Source organism: Sciurus vulgaris, assembly GCF_902686455.1.
Source record: "Sciurus vulgaris genome assembly, chromosome: 11".
NCBI lineage: Eukaryota > Metazoa > Chordata > Mammalia > Rodentia > Sciuridae > Sciurus > Sciurus vulgaris.
This window is the reverse complement of record NC_136472.1, coordinates 89,134,774-89,156,197: the sequence shown is the minus strand read 5'-3', so window position 1 is coordinate 89,156,197 and position 21,424 is coordinate 89,134,774. Positions and strand designations below refer to the sequence as shown.

Sequence of the window (21,424 nt, the reverse complement as noted above, 5' to 3'; positions counted from 1 at the left end):
TAGCTGAGACTGGCTTTGAACTTGTGATGCTCCTTCCTCAGCCTCCTGAGTCACTGGGATTATAGATGTGCTCCACCCCTCCCAGTTAAAAGTAATATATTTTTAACAATGATTCAAAACATCCTGCTCTTCTCCCTCTGACTTCCTCTCCATTGCACTCTATATTATATTAGGTAAAGTGGTCACAGGCATTGGAGATCTAAGGAAGAACTGAGTTGAGGTACATTTAGTTTGCATTTAGTGGGATTATTTATGTAATACACCAACAACTGCATATATATATATATATATATATATATATATATATATATATATATATATATATATAAATTCTTGTTCACTTTCGCATTGTAGTAGGAATGGTTCCTGAAAGCCCTCCTCCTATCTGCTGCATTGAGACATCTAGCACTGTATCATTAAGGACAAAAAGTCTATCGCCACAAAAATATATCCTGTTGTGGCTGCACTGGAATTATAGCATTAGTAGCATATATACAGCCAGAAGCTAGTCTGAGGAAAATTCTCAAATCATTGGACATGTGTACTTATTATTGGAAGATTTGGTTCTTATCTACACAGTCAAAATGGAAGTTCTCTCCTGAATAATGCAGCATATGCATTATAAATGTACCACAAGCTTTTCCTTCAGTTGTTTAGATTCACAGAAATAGAAATTATTAGAGTATTTTTATTTGTAAGGCCCAGACCTGTGGCAATATTATTAAGACTAAGAATATCTATAAAAGTTCATATAAAAAAAAAACTTAGTAGAAGTTTTTCCAAATTTACAAAAACTGAAAATTCACATAGCATTACCAGTAACAACTTGTGACTCTGGAGAAACACTTCTAAACTTTTAATAGTAAAAATCGAATTTCAATCAACCACACTGAAGGAAAACTAAAGGATCTTTCTATGCTTTCTATCGTAATGGTTACAAAATTGTTATCCTATGGCGAAAAAGACACATCAAAACTGCAACCAAAAATATAAGAAAATGTATTTGAGAGATGTACTAGTCATTTAATCAATTTTCCTGAGTTTGTAATATCTGTGGTGCTTATTGATTTTTAAACTCATGTTACTGTAATTTCTTTCTTTGTTGCAAAGTAATAAAACAATTTTATTGTCATAACTTTATTTTTTTTCTCAAATCGGTCACCTAATGAAAGCCCACAAAACCTAGATTCATTTCTGGGTTTAGGCACTCTGTCACAATTAAGCCATGATTAGGTACCATCATCAACTTACTTTAACATTCCAGTTAATCTTCATACAATCTTCTTGTGAATTGGACTTTATAAAAATCATTCTGAAGAGTAATGCTAAGGCTTCAACTTTTAATGTGTAAATGTGTACTTAAAATGTTCATCTTAATTTCCTCAACTTTTATTCACTTTTTAGATCAAGATACTTCATGCTTAACAAGTTATTTTCCTTGGTATTATTCTCAACAGTATATTGCCTTTTAAAAGCAACTACAAAATTAACTATACTATGCAAATGAAAATCTGTGAATTTAATCACAAGGAGTGGCCCAGAGGAGCCACTAAGTCCTACAATGTCCAATGGGAAAATTTGTAGAGTCCCATTATGTTCAATAATTCCTATACCAGTGCCCAGAACTTAATATAAATTGAACTGAATCCTACATGCAATCCTCTATAGATTCCATCTGTAGATAAGACATGTTTTCATAAAAACTGGCAAGCTAAAAATACAGACTACAGTCTATTTTCATTTTCATTGTCTTTTCAATGAAACATTGTGAATGTAGTGGCATCACATAAATATTTATCAAACGCTCTAATTCTTCCAACTGTAATGATAAATGAAAATATCCTTCAACCTGCATACAAAACACCTGCAAAGAAACCCCATTTTTAGAAGATTGAAATGAGATGCAAGCAATCTAAAGTCACAGAGGACAATAAATTTATCCCACAACCTTCTAGAGAGAAACTAATATATGAAGCAACCATTTGGTCTTATTGTAGTAGCCTCTGCTTACTATACTTCTGAAATTACACCTTTGTTAACTAAATAAATAAAAACAATATGCCATTATTTTGGCACTTGAGAATAAAGAACCCTGACTTAAAGGGACAGTAAGTCCTACAAACATCCATAATTAAATATAAAATGAAGACCACTTACCAAGAAAAGACAACACAAGTTTCTGTGCTATTGGCTTGATACTCTATTCAGATTACTTCTTTATGGATGTCATTATTTTTATCATTTACTGGTTATACAGGGACAATAGCAGCTCAAGCTTGATACACAATGCAGACGTAATTACAGATTTGAACTAACAGTCCTCTATTAAAACCTAAATTACCTTCAACCAACAGTTAAGAAAAGGTCAAGAAGAAGGCACCTGCTGAAAAGACTAATAAAAGCATGCTGTTCATTATTTTCCAGAAGTTTCTAATCCTTTCTCCCACCTGGCTTACATGACAATTCCTAAGTTCATCAAAACCTTGTAGAGTGCTCAGGGCTCTTCTGGGAAACATTATTTTTTCTTTTGGATAATTATGTTCATAAAGTCTCGAGCCAAGAAAAGTTTCTGCTGTCACTTGATCATAACTTCACTCCTCTCCTTTGCTTGCTTGGGTCCTAAGGGGAAATTTTAAGGGCAAGCCTGGGCCAAAATTCAATGAGCCTCTTTTGATTTAGATGGGTGGGTTACAGAAATACATCATCTCCAAAAAAGAATGAGGACAGGGAACACCATTTAGTCCAGATTTGTCATGAATTACACCAAAGCCGCCAAATAGCATCTGTCTTACTCTTCATCTTGTCAAAGAGGAGTAGCAGACAAGTTTGAAAAAAAAAAAAAAGCTAGGAAAAGAATCTAGAAATCTAGAAGGATTAACAGCCATCTGTAAGATAAATATGATTTCTGGTGCCTCAATTTTTTTAAAAAAAGAAGTAGCTTATATTACAGAATGTAAAAGACATGCTACTATGGGGATTAATATCTGGGTTGCAGCTAACAACAAAATGGTCCTCACTTTTTTGAACAACACATCTTCTTTCTTGATTTTCATGATCCTGCTCTTGACTACCTGATGATCAGATTCAGCAGATAAACAATATCACACTTACTGTATGCAGTTAGTAAACACTTCTTTACTTGAACTAATTAAAAGTTACTCTATTATATGTCTTTATTCTTTCCTTGACACCAGCTAAAATGAATACTTCTCCCTGTAGATCAAATAAGAGCATCACAATGAAAACTTGAAAGATCCTGGTGCCCTCTTATCCAGCAAAAACTATGCTTTTTTTGGTAGAAAAGATGTGGAGAATACAAGTCAGATGGAGAGATACACTCCTCTGCTTTCATTTTCTTACCTTATAAAATGAAAGCATCAAGTAATTATTACCTCTCTACTGTTTCTCCAGGGCTTCAATGAAATGTGTGAACATATAAGAGCAGCATTATAAAAACTGGAATTAATAGGAATCGCTGGAAAACACTAGTTCTCAAAATATATTTAAACTTAAATTTAAAATCTGTTATGAAAATATTTACACAAGAAAAATATTTTATCAATCAAGGTCTTGGCAAAAAACAGATGGCACACTCAAACTGAGTAAGTAAGGAGGAGCCTTTAAAAAATGAACTATTTACAAAGCTGTGGTCAGAGTTTAAGAAAAGTTTAAAAAAATATAGTAGCAACAAGAAACTGTTACCACCCAGCAGTTAAGGGATGCAGCCAGCTCACAGTGAACAGCATGGAAAGAGTCAAAAGCATTAATACTCTAACATTCCTTTTCCCTCACTAAATTTCCACCAGTGTCCAACAGTAAGAGACTGAGGAGGTCTGCCTTCTTTCACATAGAGCAGAAAGAAGGGTGAAAGCTGGATCTCAAGAGACAAATGGGGGAGAGTCAGCACACTGAATAAAATTGAAAATTTTTATTTATCATTGGAATAAACTACACCCCAATATAGCAATTATTTTATAGTAATTTATGTGTCTGAGACACCTCTTTTGGATATTTACTTGAATTCAGGCATGCATTAGATCTCCTAAGTCTCTTCTGATTCTAAAGAGAGCATTTTATGCTCAGATAAGTTGTAAAAATGCTTGCTACAATACTAAGGAGCGTCAATGTAAATACATATGCATTGTGAATGTGAGTTTCCTCTTATAACACCAGATGTGTAAAAATAAGGAAATAACTGTCCCTACCTCCTGGGATGACTGAATGAGACCATCTGTATAAAGCATTGTGCAAAGAATTTGGCACATAAACAAACAGTGCTCAGTAAATGTTAACCACTTTTGCTACTGCCACCAACATCATCAAGTGCAGATGCATTCTGACTGGAAAACTTCTCACTATGGAAAGTCTATGTCTTATTCCTGCACATTTTTGCATCTTTAGTACCTGGTCCAGTGCCTCTAGCATAGACAATGGTCAAGTAATGTTAGATAATGAATACAATGGTGAGCTTTGTCATGCACTGTTACGGTTTATATATGAGTCGTTCCCCAAGTTTGCTTATGAAACCATACAAGAAAAATCAGAGTGAAATGATTAGGTTATGAAAGCCTTATCCTAATCAGCATTAATCCCATGATAGGTATTAACTGGGTGGTAACTGTAGGCAGGAAGGGTGTGACTGAAGAGGTGGGTCACTGAGGGTGTGCCATTGGGGTATACATTTTGCCCATGGTAAAAGGTGTTGTTGCTCTGCTTCCTGGTGGTCATGTCCTCAGCTTTTTTATTTCCTCTTCCACCATGATGTTCTGCCTCACCTCAGGCCCAGAGGAATGAAGTAGGCCACCATCTATGAACTAAGACCTCTGAAACCATGAAACCTCCAGATAAACTTTTCCTATAAACGTTCTTGTCAAGTGTTTTGGTCACAGTGGCAAAAAAGCTGACAAATATATACTATGTCAGATTATACTATTATTTAGTGATTATTCATTTCTCTTCCTTCCTTTCCTCTGTTAGAAGAATGTCTCAGTGTGACTGGATTATTATAATAAAATACCTTCCACTGGGTGACTTATAAATAACAGAAATTTATTGCTCACAGTTCTAGAAGCTGAGAAGTTCAAGATCAAGATGCCAGAATATTTAGTGCCTGCAATGAACTCATTCTTTATACATGTATGGTACCTTCTAGTTATGTCATTACAAGGCAGAAGGGCAAGGGAGATCACTTGAGGTATGAATCCCATGACTTAAACACTTCCCAAAGGCCTCACCTCCTAATAACTTCCATATTGGGTATCAGATTCCAACATATGAGTTCTGAGGAGACATCAACATTCAGACCAAAGTAAGGAGTATTCTCTTCTGCCTCACACTGATGTATTGAGCTTTGCTTCATGACCTGCTCTGGCTATTGGAATATGAGCCAGTTTGAACAGGCTTTGAGGTGCTGCAAGTCTTCACCATTCCTCTTGTTCTCATACCCTCCACACTGAGAACCTCACATCCCAAATCAGAAGACACGTGGACCAGATGGTAACTCAATCCACAGCCTGCAAAAGTGCTGCTTCAGCTATTCCCATAGACTCCAGAGGAAGAAAACTAATGTTTGTCTGGATAAGCCAATGAAGTTTGTGAATGTCATAGAACAATAATGCAGAAAAATCAGACTAATAGAAATGCATATTAACAACATAGTGACAGCATTCTAGAGTGGACAGTGGGAAACAACTGGAGTTCAAATTTCAGCACTGAAAACTACCAGATGCATGATCCTAATTGGGCAAGTCTCAGTAAACTCCACCTTGTTGGACTATTGTGAGAATAAGAAGTAGTACTTTAAAGGCACCCACCACGGTGTGTGGTACATTATACAACCTTGATAAATGGCAGAAATAATGCAATTAGTAACAATGGATAGCATGATATATTCTCAGTTACCCATGATTAAAATCCCAAACTAGAAATTGGTCATCTTAATTAAACATTTCTTTAATTAGCCTCAGATAGATAGAATGGTGAAATCCTTGTTCAACTTGAACCTTAACAAAAAAATTGAAAACTACAGTTTAAAATACACAATGTACTCTTTCTAAAAACTTCTAATACCTCTGAGTAGTCAAGAATATGAATCCCTGTTGAGTCAAAGAATAAGAATGCATTCTTTGTGAAGGAAAAAATGATTAAATTGCATCTTACAGACTAGTGATTTAAATTGTGATCAAATCCACTATAGTTGGGGGCCCCCAGTTAATCCATTTACTGCGAACATTATTAAACATTTATTAAATGCCAGTGCATGGTAAAGAATTTCAAAGATACGGTTTTGTTCACTGAGCTTCAAAAAGCCAAGAACATAAAACTACTAAATGCATCAGCTAATCCCAGCATATGCATTTTCACAAAACAGAAGCACCACAATTACTGAAGCACAGAAATGGGTTTTGGATCCATCAGAGAGGTCTTCAGAAAAAGATTACTGCTGATAAGTAATAAAATATTTATTTGAATTGTAAAATTTGATTAGAAAGGAAATGTATCTAAGACTTGGGCTAAATTATCTGTCCTTCAAAATAAATAAGGAAAAATAAAATATTATATCTTTAAAATATTGTATCTTACAGGAAAGATAGAATCTGGGAGCTATTCTCTTAGGAGATCAAGTAAATTTAGGGTAGTATTTCCAAATCATATGTGGAAGGAATGCATGGAGTGCTGAAGCAAAGGTTCCTGGGCTCCCACCCCAGAATCTACAAAATCAGAATCTTTGAGAATTTAGCCTGCGGATATGCATTGTTAACAAACTCCCTAGATGATTCATGTGCACTCTAAAATTGAAAACTAGCAACCAGTGCAACCATCATATAACCTTGGGCAGCTGAATTGAAAGTTTTAAAAGACAAAAATCTAAACAAATTCAGGCCATTCTATGTCCACAGGTCAAGTCCAAGGCTGGACTCAGAAATAGCTTCAGGACTAAGTAGCTGTTCATTCTGCCAGCTGCTCAAACCATGACTGTTAGCACTTGGAGGAACAGAGCTGATAGATCATCCAACAGTAGTATGCACCTATCAGCACTATGGTGATGTCTTACTGTATTGCTGCATACAATATGTAAACTGGACATAGAATTGCCAAACTTTCCCTCAATTCTTTCACTCCTCTTGCACAAATCCAAGTAATCATTTCTCATCAATTTCTTTGGTCTTAGATGTTCAAATCTAGAAGTAGTGAGAGAGAAGGAAGATGTTTATAAACATTATTATGTGGAAATTCTATTCTTTAGAAAAAAATCATAACAAATTCAAATCTTTTTTTTTTCCTCTTATAGTATAGAGAAAACCTAGTTTTATTTTCTAAGAGAAGGGAACAACACAAAATGACAAAGGCAAAAGAAAATTGCTACTAAAGTTTAAAAATTTTTTAAAAGTCTCTGGAAAAATAAATCAGAAACATATATAATTGAATGCAAAGGAAAAAGCACTTGGTTAGGACTTGAGGAGATGCAGGTCCTAGATTCAGCTTATGTCATCTAATGGGTATGTGTACCCAACCTAGCTGCATTTGAATGCAAAAATGTGAATGTTAACAGGAAATAACTCTCTATGTCAGGAAGCAATGTCAAAATGTAAGTGACATTATCATCACTGATATCAAAATTTATTTTATAAAATCCAGAATACATGGAACAAATGAAGAGCTCTGTGTTATCTTTTCAACAGAGGCAAAGAATATCAAACTCTAGGAGTCAAGAATTATAAGAGCAGATTTATCATCAGATAAAAACTACACACACACTTTCAAAAAATCACCAAATACAAAAACAAAGTCAAATGATACATATATAGGAAAAACCTAGGCCATTTATCAAAATTGTTTCTGTTCTTCACTGCATGAAGGAAAACCAAGATAATGTAGCTTCCTAATAAAAATCACTCAATGTAATTACTCTAGATAGCAGTGGTTAATGATTCAGTTTGATATCTTCTTATACACCTACCTACCCTCATCTACCTGTGTTCAAAGCTAAGTGTGGCTACTGAAGAGCTGCATAAACAACAGGACTATATGAAGGCTGTTTCAGTCAGCTTTTCCACTGCTATAACTAAAAGATCTGACTGGAACTGTACAAGAGGAAAGGTTTATTTAGGGGCTCACGGTTTTGGAGGTCTGAGTTCATAAGTGGCTGGCTCCATTCCTCAGGGCTCAAGGTAAAGTAGTAAATCATGGCGGAGGAGTCTGCCAAAGGTAAGCAACTCACATGACAGCAGATATACCCCATAACCATGACCCTAGTGAACCACTTCCTCTAGCCACAATCAACCTGCCTCCAGTTACCACTCAGTTAATTCCATCAGGGATTAATTCACTGATTAGGTTAATGCTATAGCCCAGTCATTTCACCTACAAACCTTCTTGCATTTTCTCACATGTGAGCTTGTGGGGGACACCACATCTAAACCATAACAAAGGGTGATCCATAGTCAGGGCCAGCAGTCAATGAGGTCAGTGTTGTAAGGATTTTGAAACCTGTTTAACACTTAATTGCCCTACAGATTTTAGATCAACACCAAATTTAAGTATACTTTGGAATACACAAGGAAATACACACTTGACTTTAGATGGAGAAAACCATGGTAGACTGCAGCTACTAGTTTGAAACTAGGCTCAAAATTCCACATCTCCTTGGAAACTCAATTCATGAACTGATAATTATTAGCCCTACCTCATGAGGCTATTGGGGGAAGTAAGAATTTTCTTAAAAGCCCTACAAACAGTGTATAAACAATGTCAATGAAGTCATTATTAGAATTAGAGTTTATAGAGTGGGCACTCAGTAAAGGTTAATTCCCTTCTGTTCTTCATTTGTACCTCAAAGATGTAAATATGTTCCAACTAAATTATAGGAGATAAGAATCAAATACAGAATGCTTACATAAAGACTGGATTTTTCTGACATGGAGCTTTTCTTTCATTACGATATGGAGATTAATTTGACCATGTACACTGGCCATTATTAGACTCTATACAAAAGTTACAGTTTAAATTTGAAAGAGTATATGAAATTGCTTTCCTGTCCAATATTTAATATAGTTTTTAAAATCCTTGTCCTGGTATTACAAATATACAATTAGTATCTCTGTAATGATACCTTCCTAAGGATTATTCTAGTCATCATCATCATCACTGGGTTCGAGTATTATTGACTGAGTATTTGTGTCTCATAAAAGTAATATGTTGACATTTGCCCCTTGCCCAAGGTGATGGTATTTAAAGGAGGTACCTTTGAGAAGTAATCAAGTTTCAATTAGGTCATGAAGGCATGGTTTCCATGATAGGATCAATGCCCCTATAAGAAGAGACTAATGCATCCTCTCTCTCTACCATTTAAAAGGACACAGAAATATATTGGCAGTCTGCAAACACACAAAAAGGTTTTCACCTTGACCCTGAAGGCACTCTGATCTCAGACTTCCAGCTTCCAGAACTGAGAAATGAATATCTGTTGTTTAAGATATGTAAGATTTAAGAAGACCATGATATTTCATTATGGAACTCTGAACTAAGTCAGGGAGCAAATCACTCTTTCAATATTGTAGAAAATTGGTTAATAAATATAAATTTCCCCTGAAAACTGTAAAGAGCTAATATTGCCATTTACACAAGAAAAGAGAAGACACAGCTCCTCCCTTGAGATGTCTATAATCTATTCAGAGTAGAAAAATGCACAGCACCAATAATGGAATGTAGACACATGCATGTGTCCAGGGACATGTACATTTAAGACAAATAGTAACAATACCAGGTATTTGAAAAAATATGCTGTGTCTATGATTGAGAAAAAATAAGCAGGTAGGGGTCAATGAAAATATTGGAACAATTTTGTCCTGTGTCTTTAAAGCTTTATAAAAATAAATTTCTACAAATAAAATTTTAAAGTGTTTATAAATAAAATTCACAACAGAAGTTGTGTTATGAAATGTCTGCAGAAGCACAGGTTCGTGTATTAGTGGAACATAGAGTATAAATCCCCATCACTCAAACATGAAAGACCAAGGAACTAATGCAATACAACTTCAACAAAACCTTACTGTAAAGAGAAAGATTCCTATATATGATCCATTTGAAAATCCATTTCACACTTCTAATTTAAATCCAATTTAAATGTAATTCAAATCAGAGTTATTCATTTCATGAGGGTCAGGAGTATAATCAACAGAGGTGACAATTATTTATGCTTATCAAAAGATAACCTGGTAGCAGTAGTGCCAAGCAGGAGAAAATAAAACAGAACCATGACTCCTATTGGGAATCATGGCTATTATAATATAAACAGATCTTACAAACTAATAAATTCTAAGAAAACAATTTACTTTGCATCATCTTGTACCAAATGCAAACTCATTTGTCATTATGTTGGAGTGTCTTAATATGCCTCTTCCAATACTGAGGATTTTAAAGAGGTAAAAAAAATCACTTCTGGCACAAAATATTAAACTTACCACTTTCGTCATCTATATTGAACCTTCCAAGACCACTGCCATCCCTGATAGAGTACTGGATCTCTCCATCCCTTCCAGAGTCTTCATCCCGGGCAGTTACCTGAAGCACACTTGTTCCAATGCGTGAGTTTTCTTTTACAGATCCAACAACAGCAAAGTCTGGGAAATAGGGGGTGTGGAGGTTTTCGTTGACATCCACCACTTCCACTTCAACAAAGGAAACAGATGACAGAGAAACAGGACGCCCTTTGTCTTTGGCTCGAACAGTGAGGTTATAGAACTGCTGCTTTTCATAGTCAAGCTCTTTGCTCAAGCGAATGGCGCCACTTGCTTTATCTATTTCAAATCTCCCATTATAGTCATTGACCAAAGAGTAACGTACTTGACCCCCCAATCCAAGGTCTGGATCATGGGTCTCCAGCCAAGCTATGACAGTGCCAACAGGGAGATCTTCAAGAACCTTCACACTATAGCTACTAGGAATGAAAGATGGGGAGCAGTCATTGACGTCATCCAAAAAAACCTTCAGAGTGACTACTGAAAACAGCTGCTGACCACTTTCTGCCTTGTCTCTGGCTTCAATTTTCAAAGAATAGTTTGCTTTGGATTCCCGGTCCAATTGATCAGCTACATAAATGATTCCAGTTGAGCTATTGATGGCAAACTGATGTGTATCTGTCAAGACTGAGTATGTCACTTCACCATTAGAACCCAAGTCTTTGTCTCTGGCTTCCACTTGAATAATCTCAGTACCAATACTTGAACTTTCAAGAATGTTAACTGAGTAACTGTCTTGAAGAAAAATTGGGCTGTTGTCATTAGCATCCTCTACATTGATGGTCAGCAACCTCCATGATGATTTCTGTGGATTTCCTAAGTCATAGATAGTGATATTAAGGAGATAGAGGTCAGTGTGCTCTCGATCCATAGGCATAAGCACTTTAAGTTGCCCAGTCTCCATGTCAATATTAAAACAGCTATCTGTATTTCCATCAGATATTGTAAATAGCACCTTTCCATTGAAGCCAGAGTCAGCATCATAGGCTTTAATCTTCAGGATGTTAGCACCAACAGGAAGATCCTCCTTCACAGCCACATCAGAAGGAAAAGACTTGTCAAAATGTGGTCCTTGTCTATTAATTGAATAAAAGTCAAGAAATCCATCTTCCAGATTCAATCTCCCATTTGCTTTTGCTTTAATGAGTAGTTTTTCTGCCAGTTTCTGAGCCACACGAGTTTCTCTGCAACTGAAGCTCTTTGAAGACACTTTCCCATGGAGAACTGAAATGTTAATAGCCATGGGGTCTGCAAAATTCTCTCCATCAGTTGCTGTAATTCTGAGGGCAAAATTACCATTTTTAATGCCAGAATTCATCAGTGACTTTTTAAGCTGTAAAACACCAGAGTCTGGGTTTAAATAAAAGAAACCAAGATCATTTCCAGAAATGATTTTGTACTTTACAAGTTCAAGTTCATCAATATCAATGGCTGAGACAGCGGTGATGTGACCACCAACTGGAAAGTCATATGAAATAACTCCCTGGCAAGCCACTTTTTCAAAGAGAGGACTGTTGTCATTGACGTTCCCTATTCTAATGGTCACATTTACCTCACTTTCATGGCGGTATGGTGAACCCCAGTCAGAGGCCCTAACAATGAACCGGTAAGTTTCTGGAGAGGATTCAAAATCCAATTCTTCAGTTGTGCTAATAACACCTGTAAACTGGTTAATGGCAAATGGTAACATATTCAGGCTGGCAATGCTGTAGGTGATGTACCCATTTTCTCCTTTATCCTTATCAGAAGCTGAAACAGTAAGAATGCTTGTTCCCACAGGAACACTTTCATTCACAAAAGTATCATACAGTGGCTGCTGAAATTCTGGGGTGTGGTCATTTGCATCTTCTATGCTGATGGTAACTTGTGCTTTTAAATCTCCTTCCTTGTTTGTCACTTCCAGTTTGTAAATCTCCTTCTTAATGGTATTCAATGGCTGTGCTGTGACAATCAGACCTGACCGAGGATTAATTTTGAAGTACTCTGCATCCTCACTTGGAGATAACTTATATTCCACATCTATAGGTTCAGGATTTAATTTTACAATAGCGACCACAACACCAGGAGGAGAAAACTCGCTTATGCTCACGTCATACAACTCTTTTTCAAATCTAACGGGGACAGTGTCTCTTCTGGGGTTGGTAATGTGAACTATCTTTAGGGCTGAAAATTTTTGAGGTGACCCTTTGTCTTTTGCTTGAAGGGTGAGATTGTAGCCATAGGCAAAGCTTTCCCAGTCAACTTGCTTCCTCTCCTGGATCTTGTACTCATTCATCCACTTTCCTTCTCTAGCCAGGAAGAACTGATCTAAAGGATCTCCAGCCACAATGGAAACAGATTCAATCTCTCCGTTGGCCCCCTCATCTTGGTCATCAACTGTCACCACTGCATAGGTTGGCTCTTTGTCTAATGAATAGGGAACATGAGTGACAACTTGGATGGTTGGGGCATGTTCATTTATACGTTCAATGTGAACATAAAGCTTGGCAGTACTGCTCACTCCATTGTTACCATAGAGTTTCATTCCCCGGTCCACAGCCAAAATCTCCAGATCGTACCTATTCTTTTCATCATAGTTTAGCCGTCCACTTAAAGAGATAACACCACTGGTGGGGTGAACTGAAAAGAGATCAACTTTGTTTTTGAAGTAGTAGTAGAATTCTCCATTGGAACCAATATCTGCATCTGTTGCCGTCACTTGGGCGACACTAGTCCTCAGAGGTGTGCTTTCTGCTATTGTAACAGAGTAGGTTGTGGGTGAAAACAGGGGCCTCAGATCATTCATATCTAAAACCTGGATATTTACTTTGGTCCATGCTTCCAAATCCTCTCCTCTGACAGAACCTTTTACAATTAATAAATAATTGTCCTGAATTTCCCTATTCAGTATGGCAGAATTGCCACCTTTAGTTCTTATCCTGAGGAAACAGAAATCTGCAATGATGACTTCCTCTGCTTTGAAAAAGCCTTCCTCATCTCCGGACACTATTCTGTATTTGATATCCCAGGACAGATCTATTAAGGTGATGCCCATTCTACTCTGGCTGCTGACGTAGGTCCTAGCGGCAGAGTTCTCGTACACTGTGGCATTATAAATGGAATGAGTGAAGTGGAAGCCCAGGGGCCCAGTCCCCGGCAGCCCCTGGGATACAGTGACCAAAAGCTTGAGAAGCAGGAGGACGAGGCAAGAAGGAGGAGGTCGCGTCCCCACACAGAGTCCCATAATTATATCCATCACATCATACTTCCATCCTGGAGGGGGGAAAAGCAGAAAGAGAAAAAAAAGATAAATTAACCTGGAAGAGAGTGGGAGAAGGAAGAGGAAATAACTGTTATTAAACAGTGTTTTTAAAAAATTTATTATAAAATCTTTTTATTAAAATATCCATATAAGAAATAGAGAAACCTTACCACTACTAGATAATACAAGTTCAAAGCCACTAGGATTTAACCATATCTTGTTGAATATTTTTAATGAGACACTTTGAGATTGCTGAGGGGATAGTTCGTTGGTACAAGATTTCTTATATTCTGAAGGTCAATTTGAAATTTGTATTAGAGGCCTTAAGTACATTTATCTTTGACAGAGACTCACCATCTACATAACTATCCTATGAAAATATTTATACATATACTCATTATATCACAGATTAAAATAACTAAAAAGATACTAAAGAACTATCGACAGTCAAATAATTCATGGTAATTTCATAAAGCAGAATACTACCTAGTAATTAAAAGTATTACAAAGATGTGTATTTTCAGGTGCAGTAAAAAGTAATGCTAAGTGAAGAAAGGGACATCACACAGTATGTGTGGTACGTCTATTATTTTTAAACATGTATATATTCAATTGCGTCTTTATATTTTGAAAGGGTTAACTGTTGTAGTATTTAGAGGCATATTTTCATTTTCTAATTTTTTCAATGAATATTGCTTATCAGTGGTTATATAATTACTTATATATAATTATAATGTTTTAAAGAAACACTTTAAATTACTACTAAGCTGATCAAGGTTTATATATGTTCCAACACCACAAGAAGAGACAAGGCACCATGTAATAAAGAAGAGAGGATGATCCCAAGGAACTGCATAACCTAAGCAATATCCCACAGTGGATTCACGGTAGATTCACTGCTCAGAACAATTTCTTGCAAGGAAAATTTAATGAGTTACAAGAGCTATGTTCAATTATTTTCATCAGTGACTACTAAATTTTGATAGTCCAATTAGTTCTATGACCAATTAGATTCAAAGATAAAAACAATTTTCTATTCTAACCAGTAAAATCTATCAAATCTCTCAAATGGGGGTTGGATGGGAGGAGGAAGAACACTTGCGTTTATGAGTATGATGGCTTATATTTTTGGAGTTTCCAAATACGATTTCTTACACCAAGTCATACACTTCAGTCACACCCCTGACAGTTTCCTTCTCATCCTCTTCTACAGGGACTAGAGATGGAACAGATGAGAAGTGAATCCTTCTGCAGCATAATGATGTAAGCACCATGCCATTTTTCCACTTGGTTATATTTGATCTTCACAAGAATCCTGAGCAATAGGTACTATTTAACTCAACCATATACAAGAAAACTGAAGATCAGAGAAGTTGCCCTATTTGATTGGGACACTGGCCCATGCAATGCCCCATGGTGCTTAAGTAGCAAAGCAGGATCTCAGACCCTGGATCTATTCATTCTAAAATCGATGCTTTTCCCCACCACGCCACCTTTTTCTCTAAATTATTTATATGTGAGAATTAAAATTAAGACTCCTGGATGTACAGATGGTACAATTAATTCTATCGAACCAGACAACAAATATCATTGATGGCAAAACATAAAACTCATCTATTATCTCTATTTAGTTATATACTTTCTGATTTTAAATTAGTTCCAATTATTGATTGCAAGCTCAAAATATCTCCTCAAAAAGTTTAACATAGGAAATATCACAAATTATTTTTGTAGTTTTTAAAATACTTTAAGATTGGCAAGGCAAAAAATATTGTAGCCTTGTTGTGAATGAAAATGTCAAATCTTCTTTTTCTAGTAGCAGTCTAGATCAGAGCTCAGGCTATCTCCTCACCCCCATACTAATGTTTTCCTGTTCCTTTCTAGCTCCACTTTACAAGATATTCTCATAAAGAAAATCCCTGGGCATATGCTGGATTCTACCTGGGGATGAAATATGTTTTGTTGCTGTTCTGCTGAAACATCTAGAAAACACTAAATAATAGAAAAAGTGAAACTAAACATAAGCATTTTTGGAGGAAGAAGGAACTGCAAAAATGAAAGAAAATAAAAATGAAAGAAAGGACATAACTTTCTATAAAAGAAGTCAGTTTCTTGTGGAACTTCTCTCAGTGTCCTCAGGAAATGTCTCATATGCCAATTATGTGAAATAGAGAAGCCTTAGTACCAGCTCAAGGAACCAGGGCAAAGACCAAGGCAGATGGCTAGAAACGCTGCCCAGTAGGTTCCTAGAGTGACATCACTGGACTGCAGGTCATTTCGGAGGAAACATTGCTAGCAAAGGATACTTTGGGGTGTTTTGGATGTGGTAAGTTGGAATGCCCCACCTGAGAGAATACAGCACCCCACAGGACCATTGCCAATGGAAGTGCATATTCTATGCAACAGGTTCCACTGAAATATGAGAGTAACGGACTCCTCTTTACCCATCATAGATATAACTAGCAGAAGGTTTAATGATACTCCATATGACTTTTTTAAAAAATGTTTTTTAGTTGTTGGCGAACTTTATTTATTTATGTATTTATTTATTTATATGTGGTGTTATGGATCGAACCCAGTGCCTCACACGTGCCAGGCAAGTACTCTACCACTGAGTTACAAACCTAGCGCCTCCATATGCCTTTTGTTCAATCATCTGAAAATGTTCCAAAGCTGTGGAGGCATTTTTTAGGTTCACTGTGACCACAGTGAAGTGAAACAGGCTCTTGATAGGAGATACAAAGACCAGGTTTCACTCTCTCCAAGTAAAACACTGGCAGTACCCCCAGTGCTCCAGGGAAATAACAAATTCAGTTTCTGCCTCATTTACCACTCATCATTTTAAGTTGTGGTGACTACTGGCGAGAGCAGTTTTGCTGATATTTTGCCCCTGGAGTCCAGACTCCATAGGGATTGGAGAGGAAAACCTCCCCAACTGTAAATTCTGTTCAGTTGAACTTTTCTGACTTTTCCCACCATGCCATCCTGAACCCCATGCTGAAGGAAACCTGAAGAGAAGATCAGCATTTGAGCATCATTCCATTCCTGACATCCAGTACAGCACCTGCCACATGGGTGGCAAACAATACGAGTTTGCTGAATGGAACCCTGCAGCTTAGATGAACCAGAGATCAGAAGCCTTTAATATACTCAGTTCCCAAATCCCCCCAGATAAGCACATCTTACTTCAGGAAAGAGAATATGGAAATTATACAGGTTAAAAGGAGCCTTAAAATCATCTTGTCTAATCTCCCGCATTTGCAGACGAGGAAATAGAGGCCCATAAGTATGAAGGAATTTCCTCACTACCAGGTCTCAGTTCTCCCAAGGTGCAGAGCTAATATCAAGCTGTAACATGTATCGATTGTATTGGTGTCCACAGAGCCACGCGACAACTTCAGAGCCCTGGTTTACTGTGAGTATGGGGTGATTTTTGTGTTCTGACACCTTTGAACTCCCCCTGGTGCTTCTTGCTCCTCTAAGTATTTAACTGTTTATGAATACTCATTTAAAGGCCCTACAGGTGTAGTTACCTATCCAGACCTTTTTGTGAATCTTTCCGAGCAAAGAATGCTGTTATAATATGAAAAAAAAAAAAAAAAAAACTCATTTGATTTTACTATTCAAAAATTGATACTTCCGCCTACTGAGTGTGTCTTTCAACAAGATACACAGTTGACATTTTTCCTTATCATCCATAATGACTGGTCATACATGCAAATTGAAAATACTTCAAAACACGACTAAATACATGAATAGAATGATGCACTACAATATTTAGTTTAACTTGAAAACAACTGAGCAAGACTAAGCTCATCAGATTCAGTTGTTAAAACAAACAAAACAATTTCATATGGTATTTGTATCTTTATTTTTGCATAAGAAAAACAAAAGGCCTATCTGGCACAAATTATGCCTTGTAGCTTTTCCATTGATTTGGGAAATACACGAGTGCTAGTAGATAGGACTTCATTATACTTTTACAAAGAAAACACTAGAATAAAATTTTGATCTTTTTTTTTTTTTTTGTACCAGTGATTGAACCCAGGGACTCTTTACCACTACAACACATTCCACATCCCAGTCCTTTTTATTTTCAGGCAGGGTTTCTCTAAATTGCTTAGAGCCTTGCAAAGAAGTTTGTGAGGCTGGCTTTGAACTTGCAGTCCTCCTACCTCAACCTCTGGAGATGCTGAGATTATAAGTGTGTACCACAATACCCAGCTGGTGTGTCTTTTAGCTTGCCAGGATAACTGTTTAGATTTTTTTTTCCCACATTGAAGCCAAGCTGCTTGTGAAGCCGATGTGATACGGTGTTTGAGATGCCCTGAACACTGATTTATGCTGCTGCTTCTAGATTATTTTAAAGAGAAGACTTAGTTCTCAGAATCTATTTTCTATGACTTAGTAACATAATCAATAATTTTTACACAATCTTCAAAGAGATCATTGAGTCATTAATCTTTGAGTCATTTATTTTTCAGAGGCAGCCCTCATGTGCTTCCCCATTCTGCCCTTCTTGCTCTGTTAGGATGGATCTTGGTGAGGGACTCAGAAGGGCACGCAGATTTTTCTTTCCAGAGCATAAGTAAATATCAAAGACCTCAGGAGCAGGGAACAGCAGTGTTATGATTTAGACATGAAGTGGGCCCCTACAGCTCACATGTTAGACAATGAAACCATTTTCAAAGGTGAAATGATTAGGATATGAGAGCCTTAATCAAATCAACAAATTAATTCACTAATGTGGATTAACTGAGGGGTAGCAATAGGCAGGTTGTATGGGGCTGGAGGAGGTGGGTCACTGGGGGCCTGCTTTTGGGGTTCATATTTTGTCCCTGGTGAGTGGAACTCTTCTGCTTCTTGATTGCCATGTCCTGAGCTGCCTTCCTCTCCCACGCCCTTCCACCATGGTGTTCTGTCTCACCTTGGTTCCACAGCAATGGAGTTGATTGTCTGTGGAATCAGACCTTTACAACCATGATCCCCGTGTTCTTGTCAGGTGTTTTGTCACAGAGGGAAAAAGGCTGACTAAAACAAGCAGTCACTGAAGCCAAGTATCTGGGACAGCCTTGATGCTGCAGATGCCTGTGCTTGCGTTGGTAACCTGAGGAAGCTGTTTTCTGACACCATTAAACTGGCCTCCTTAAATAACTGAGACTTCTGAAGAGTAAAACATCTGGAAAAAAATTCCATTTTCACTCTATCTTTTCCTTTCTTATATATTATCAAAGGGTTTTCTATCCAGAGAAAGAGGTTACTGAGGAAGTTGGTTATGACAAGTCACGAAGCAAAGAACAAAGTCAACATATGGAATCTCCCCTTCCAGGCATCCCTGATGAAAACAACTTGTGTTCATTTGGCAAATGGAATGCAGTGTCTGCTCAGGTGTGTGCTGTGGGGCCCTGTGAAAGACAAAAGCAGTGCATTGTTCTAGAACACACACTTGTGTACCGGATTGCCTGGGTGTAAGCCCCAGTTCTGCCGTTTACTAGCTGTTCAGCTTGGACACTTTACTTAACCTCCCTGGGTCTTGATTTTTTCAACAAAATGAAAACAATGGTGCCTACCAAATGAGAGTGGAGTTAACATGAAGCACTTAAAACACATTCTGGCACATAGTAGGTACGTAATTATTAGCAGATATTGTCAATAAGGAAGATGTATAGGAAAGGAAATTCACAACCTACTTCACATTTTCTTTCCCTATAGGAAAAATCACATCAAAGATTAAATAACAGATGTCCTTTCTTTGCTAAAAACAAAGGCTTACTACTGTATTTGTCCCAAAGGTCAGACAAACCTGAGTTGAACCACAGCTTTGCCACTTGTTGACTGAGTGACTCAGGACAAATACGTAAAGTGTGTTGAGTCTCAGTTCTCCTATCTGTAAAATTTACACTGTCATATCAAAGACTTTGCGTAGTGTCTAGCACATAGTAAGTGTTCCATAAATATGAACTGACGTTATCATTACTTGAGTGTTCAGAAGCAAAGACACTTAACAGAGAACTAGTAACACCCAGGTTAAGGATAAAGGGTCTGGGGACCCTGTCTCTAATACAAAAGCATCCCTTCCACAGATGCCAGGCTCATGCCAGGTTTGGGGTCAGTATCACAGAGGAGTCCTGTGCATGGGTGACATGGATGACAGGTTATTGCCACAACTCTGTAATTTGTTCCCACTCCTGCTTGAACAGTTTTAAACTTAGAAAACTGCAGCAGCCTTAGAGACCTACTCTTCAGACCTGATATTTAATTCCTGGGGAGTTTGAGCAAGATTTCTACTTGTGATGAGTTCCAGAACAGCCAGATGCTGCTAAGCCTTGTCTTCCAGAGCAACCCATTCAGATACTGCTGAAATTACCATCCTCATGGCACTACTTTATGTTCTGGGTCCTTGCTCCTGAAATCAGTTATAGACTGTCTGTATGACACACTTGGGAATAAAGTTGCACTCTCTGGCTCATGCAAATGGTTGCCTGAAAAGAAGAAAAATGTTTTGTGTGTTTGTGTGTCTGTTTGTGAATGTTTTAACAAAACCATTGTAGTTGGACAGCCCACAGGATAGTATGCTAGGTATTCAGATCACAAATAATTCATATCATGCCATTACTCATATTATATAATGAAATATTTAGCTAAGCCATGTAAAGTTACTGAGTTTTATAGCTAAGCAGGGTCATAAAATTATCCAGTCCTGACACCTTAGTTTTACCACTGAGGAAACAGTTTGAGAGAGTTAAGTGATACCAACAAGGTCACACAATTTGCCAGTGGAACAGTTGAAAACCGAACCTCAGATATTCATTGTGAATCTTCTTCTTATTATTATTCTCTCCTTTAAGAATCCAGGCCTGTACATATCCACTTCTACAAGTTTTAGTCATCTTGTAAACTTTACTCTATAAAGCAATCTCAAAGATTCCCCAGCTAAAAGTGAGCTCCACTTCTCTAGCTGTGACTCAAACTGCACAGGGCCTCACAAATATCTGGGGGCAGGTGAAACTCAGATTACTGGGCCACCTCAGAGTTTCTGAGGCTGTTGGTCTAGTGTAGAGTCTGAGAATGTACAAATCTAACAAGTTCCTAGGAGACGCTGATCCTGGGACTGCATTTTGAGAACTCTGCTCCACACATTGTATCGTACCTCTGTCAAAGACTCTAACTGGCACTTCCTTCCTTATATTTAGGCCGCTAAGGGTGCTCTTAAGTCACATATTAGACTGCTAGGTTCCTGAAGGAAAGTTCTAGAACTTATTCCTCCTTCTTTTATAGTATCTAAAATGGCAAAATCCAATTTGTGAAATTGGGCTTGACAGCATACACCAAAATCTACAGCATGTTCTGCAGAGAAGACAAAAATGAGGTTCCAAAAAATTAAGAACATAATCATAAAACATGGAGATCTTGGGGAAATAAGTAATCCATCCTCTCCCAAACTGTGTTCCATGACACTAATTGTATAAGATGTGAATAGTTGAGCAACAAAACAAACAAACAAACAACAACAACAGCAAAAATCTTTGGAAAACACTGGTTGGACAAAGGTAAAGCGATTTCTTAACTTTTCTTAACTTAGGGCTTCCTAGAGCTTTTAATATGCTCCAAAATAAACCTTCCTCATTTCCTATCTTTAGTCACTTCTAATAATTTGCCCTAC

At 37.2% G+C, this 21,424-nt stretch overlaps 1 protein-coding gene across 7 annotated transcripts in view; it reads right to left on the bottom strand.

Moving 5' to 3' along the window:
* FAT3 (FAT atypical cadherin 3) overlaps positions 1 to 21,424 on the bottom strand; it is a 621,727-nt gene that overhangs the window by 472,026 nt on the left and 128,277 nt on the right. For all 7 annotated transcript variants that reach the window (XM_079105519.1, XM_079105517.1, XM_079105518.1 and 4 more), the window contains one exon: positions 10,464 to 13,772. In XM_079105519.1, the coding sequence (XP_078961645.1) occupies positions 10,464 to 13,755 (3,292 nt within the window). In that variant the 5' untranslated portion in view covers positions 13,756 to 13,772. The remainder of the gene's footprint in view (positions 1 to 10,463; positions 13,773 to 21,424) is intronic.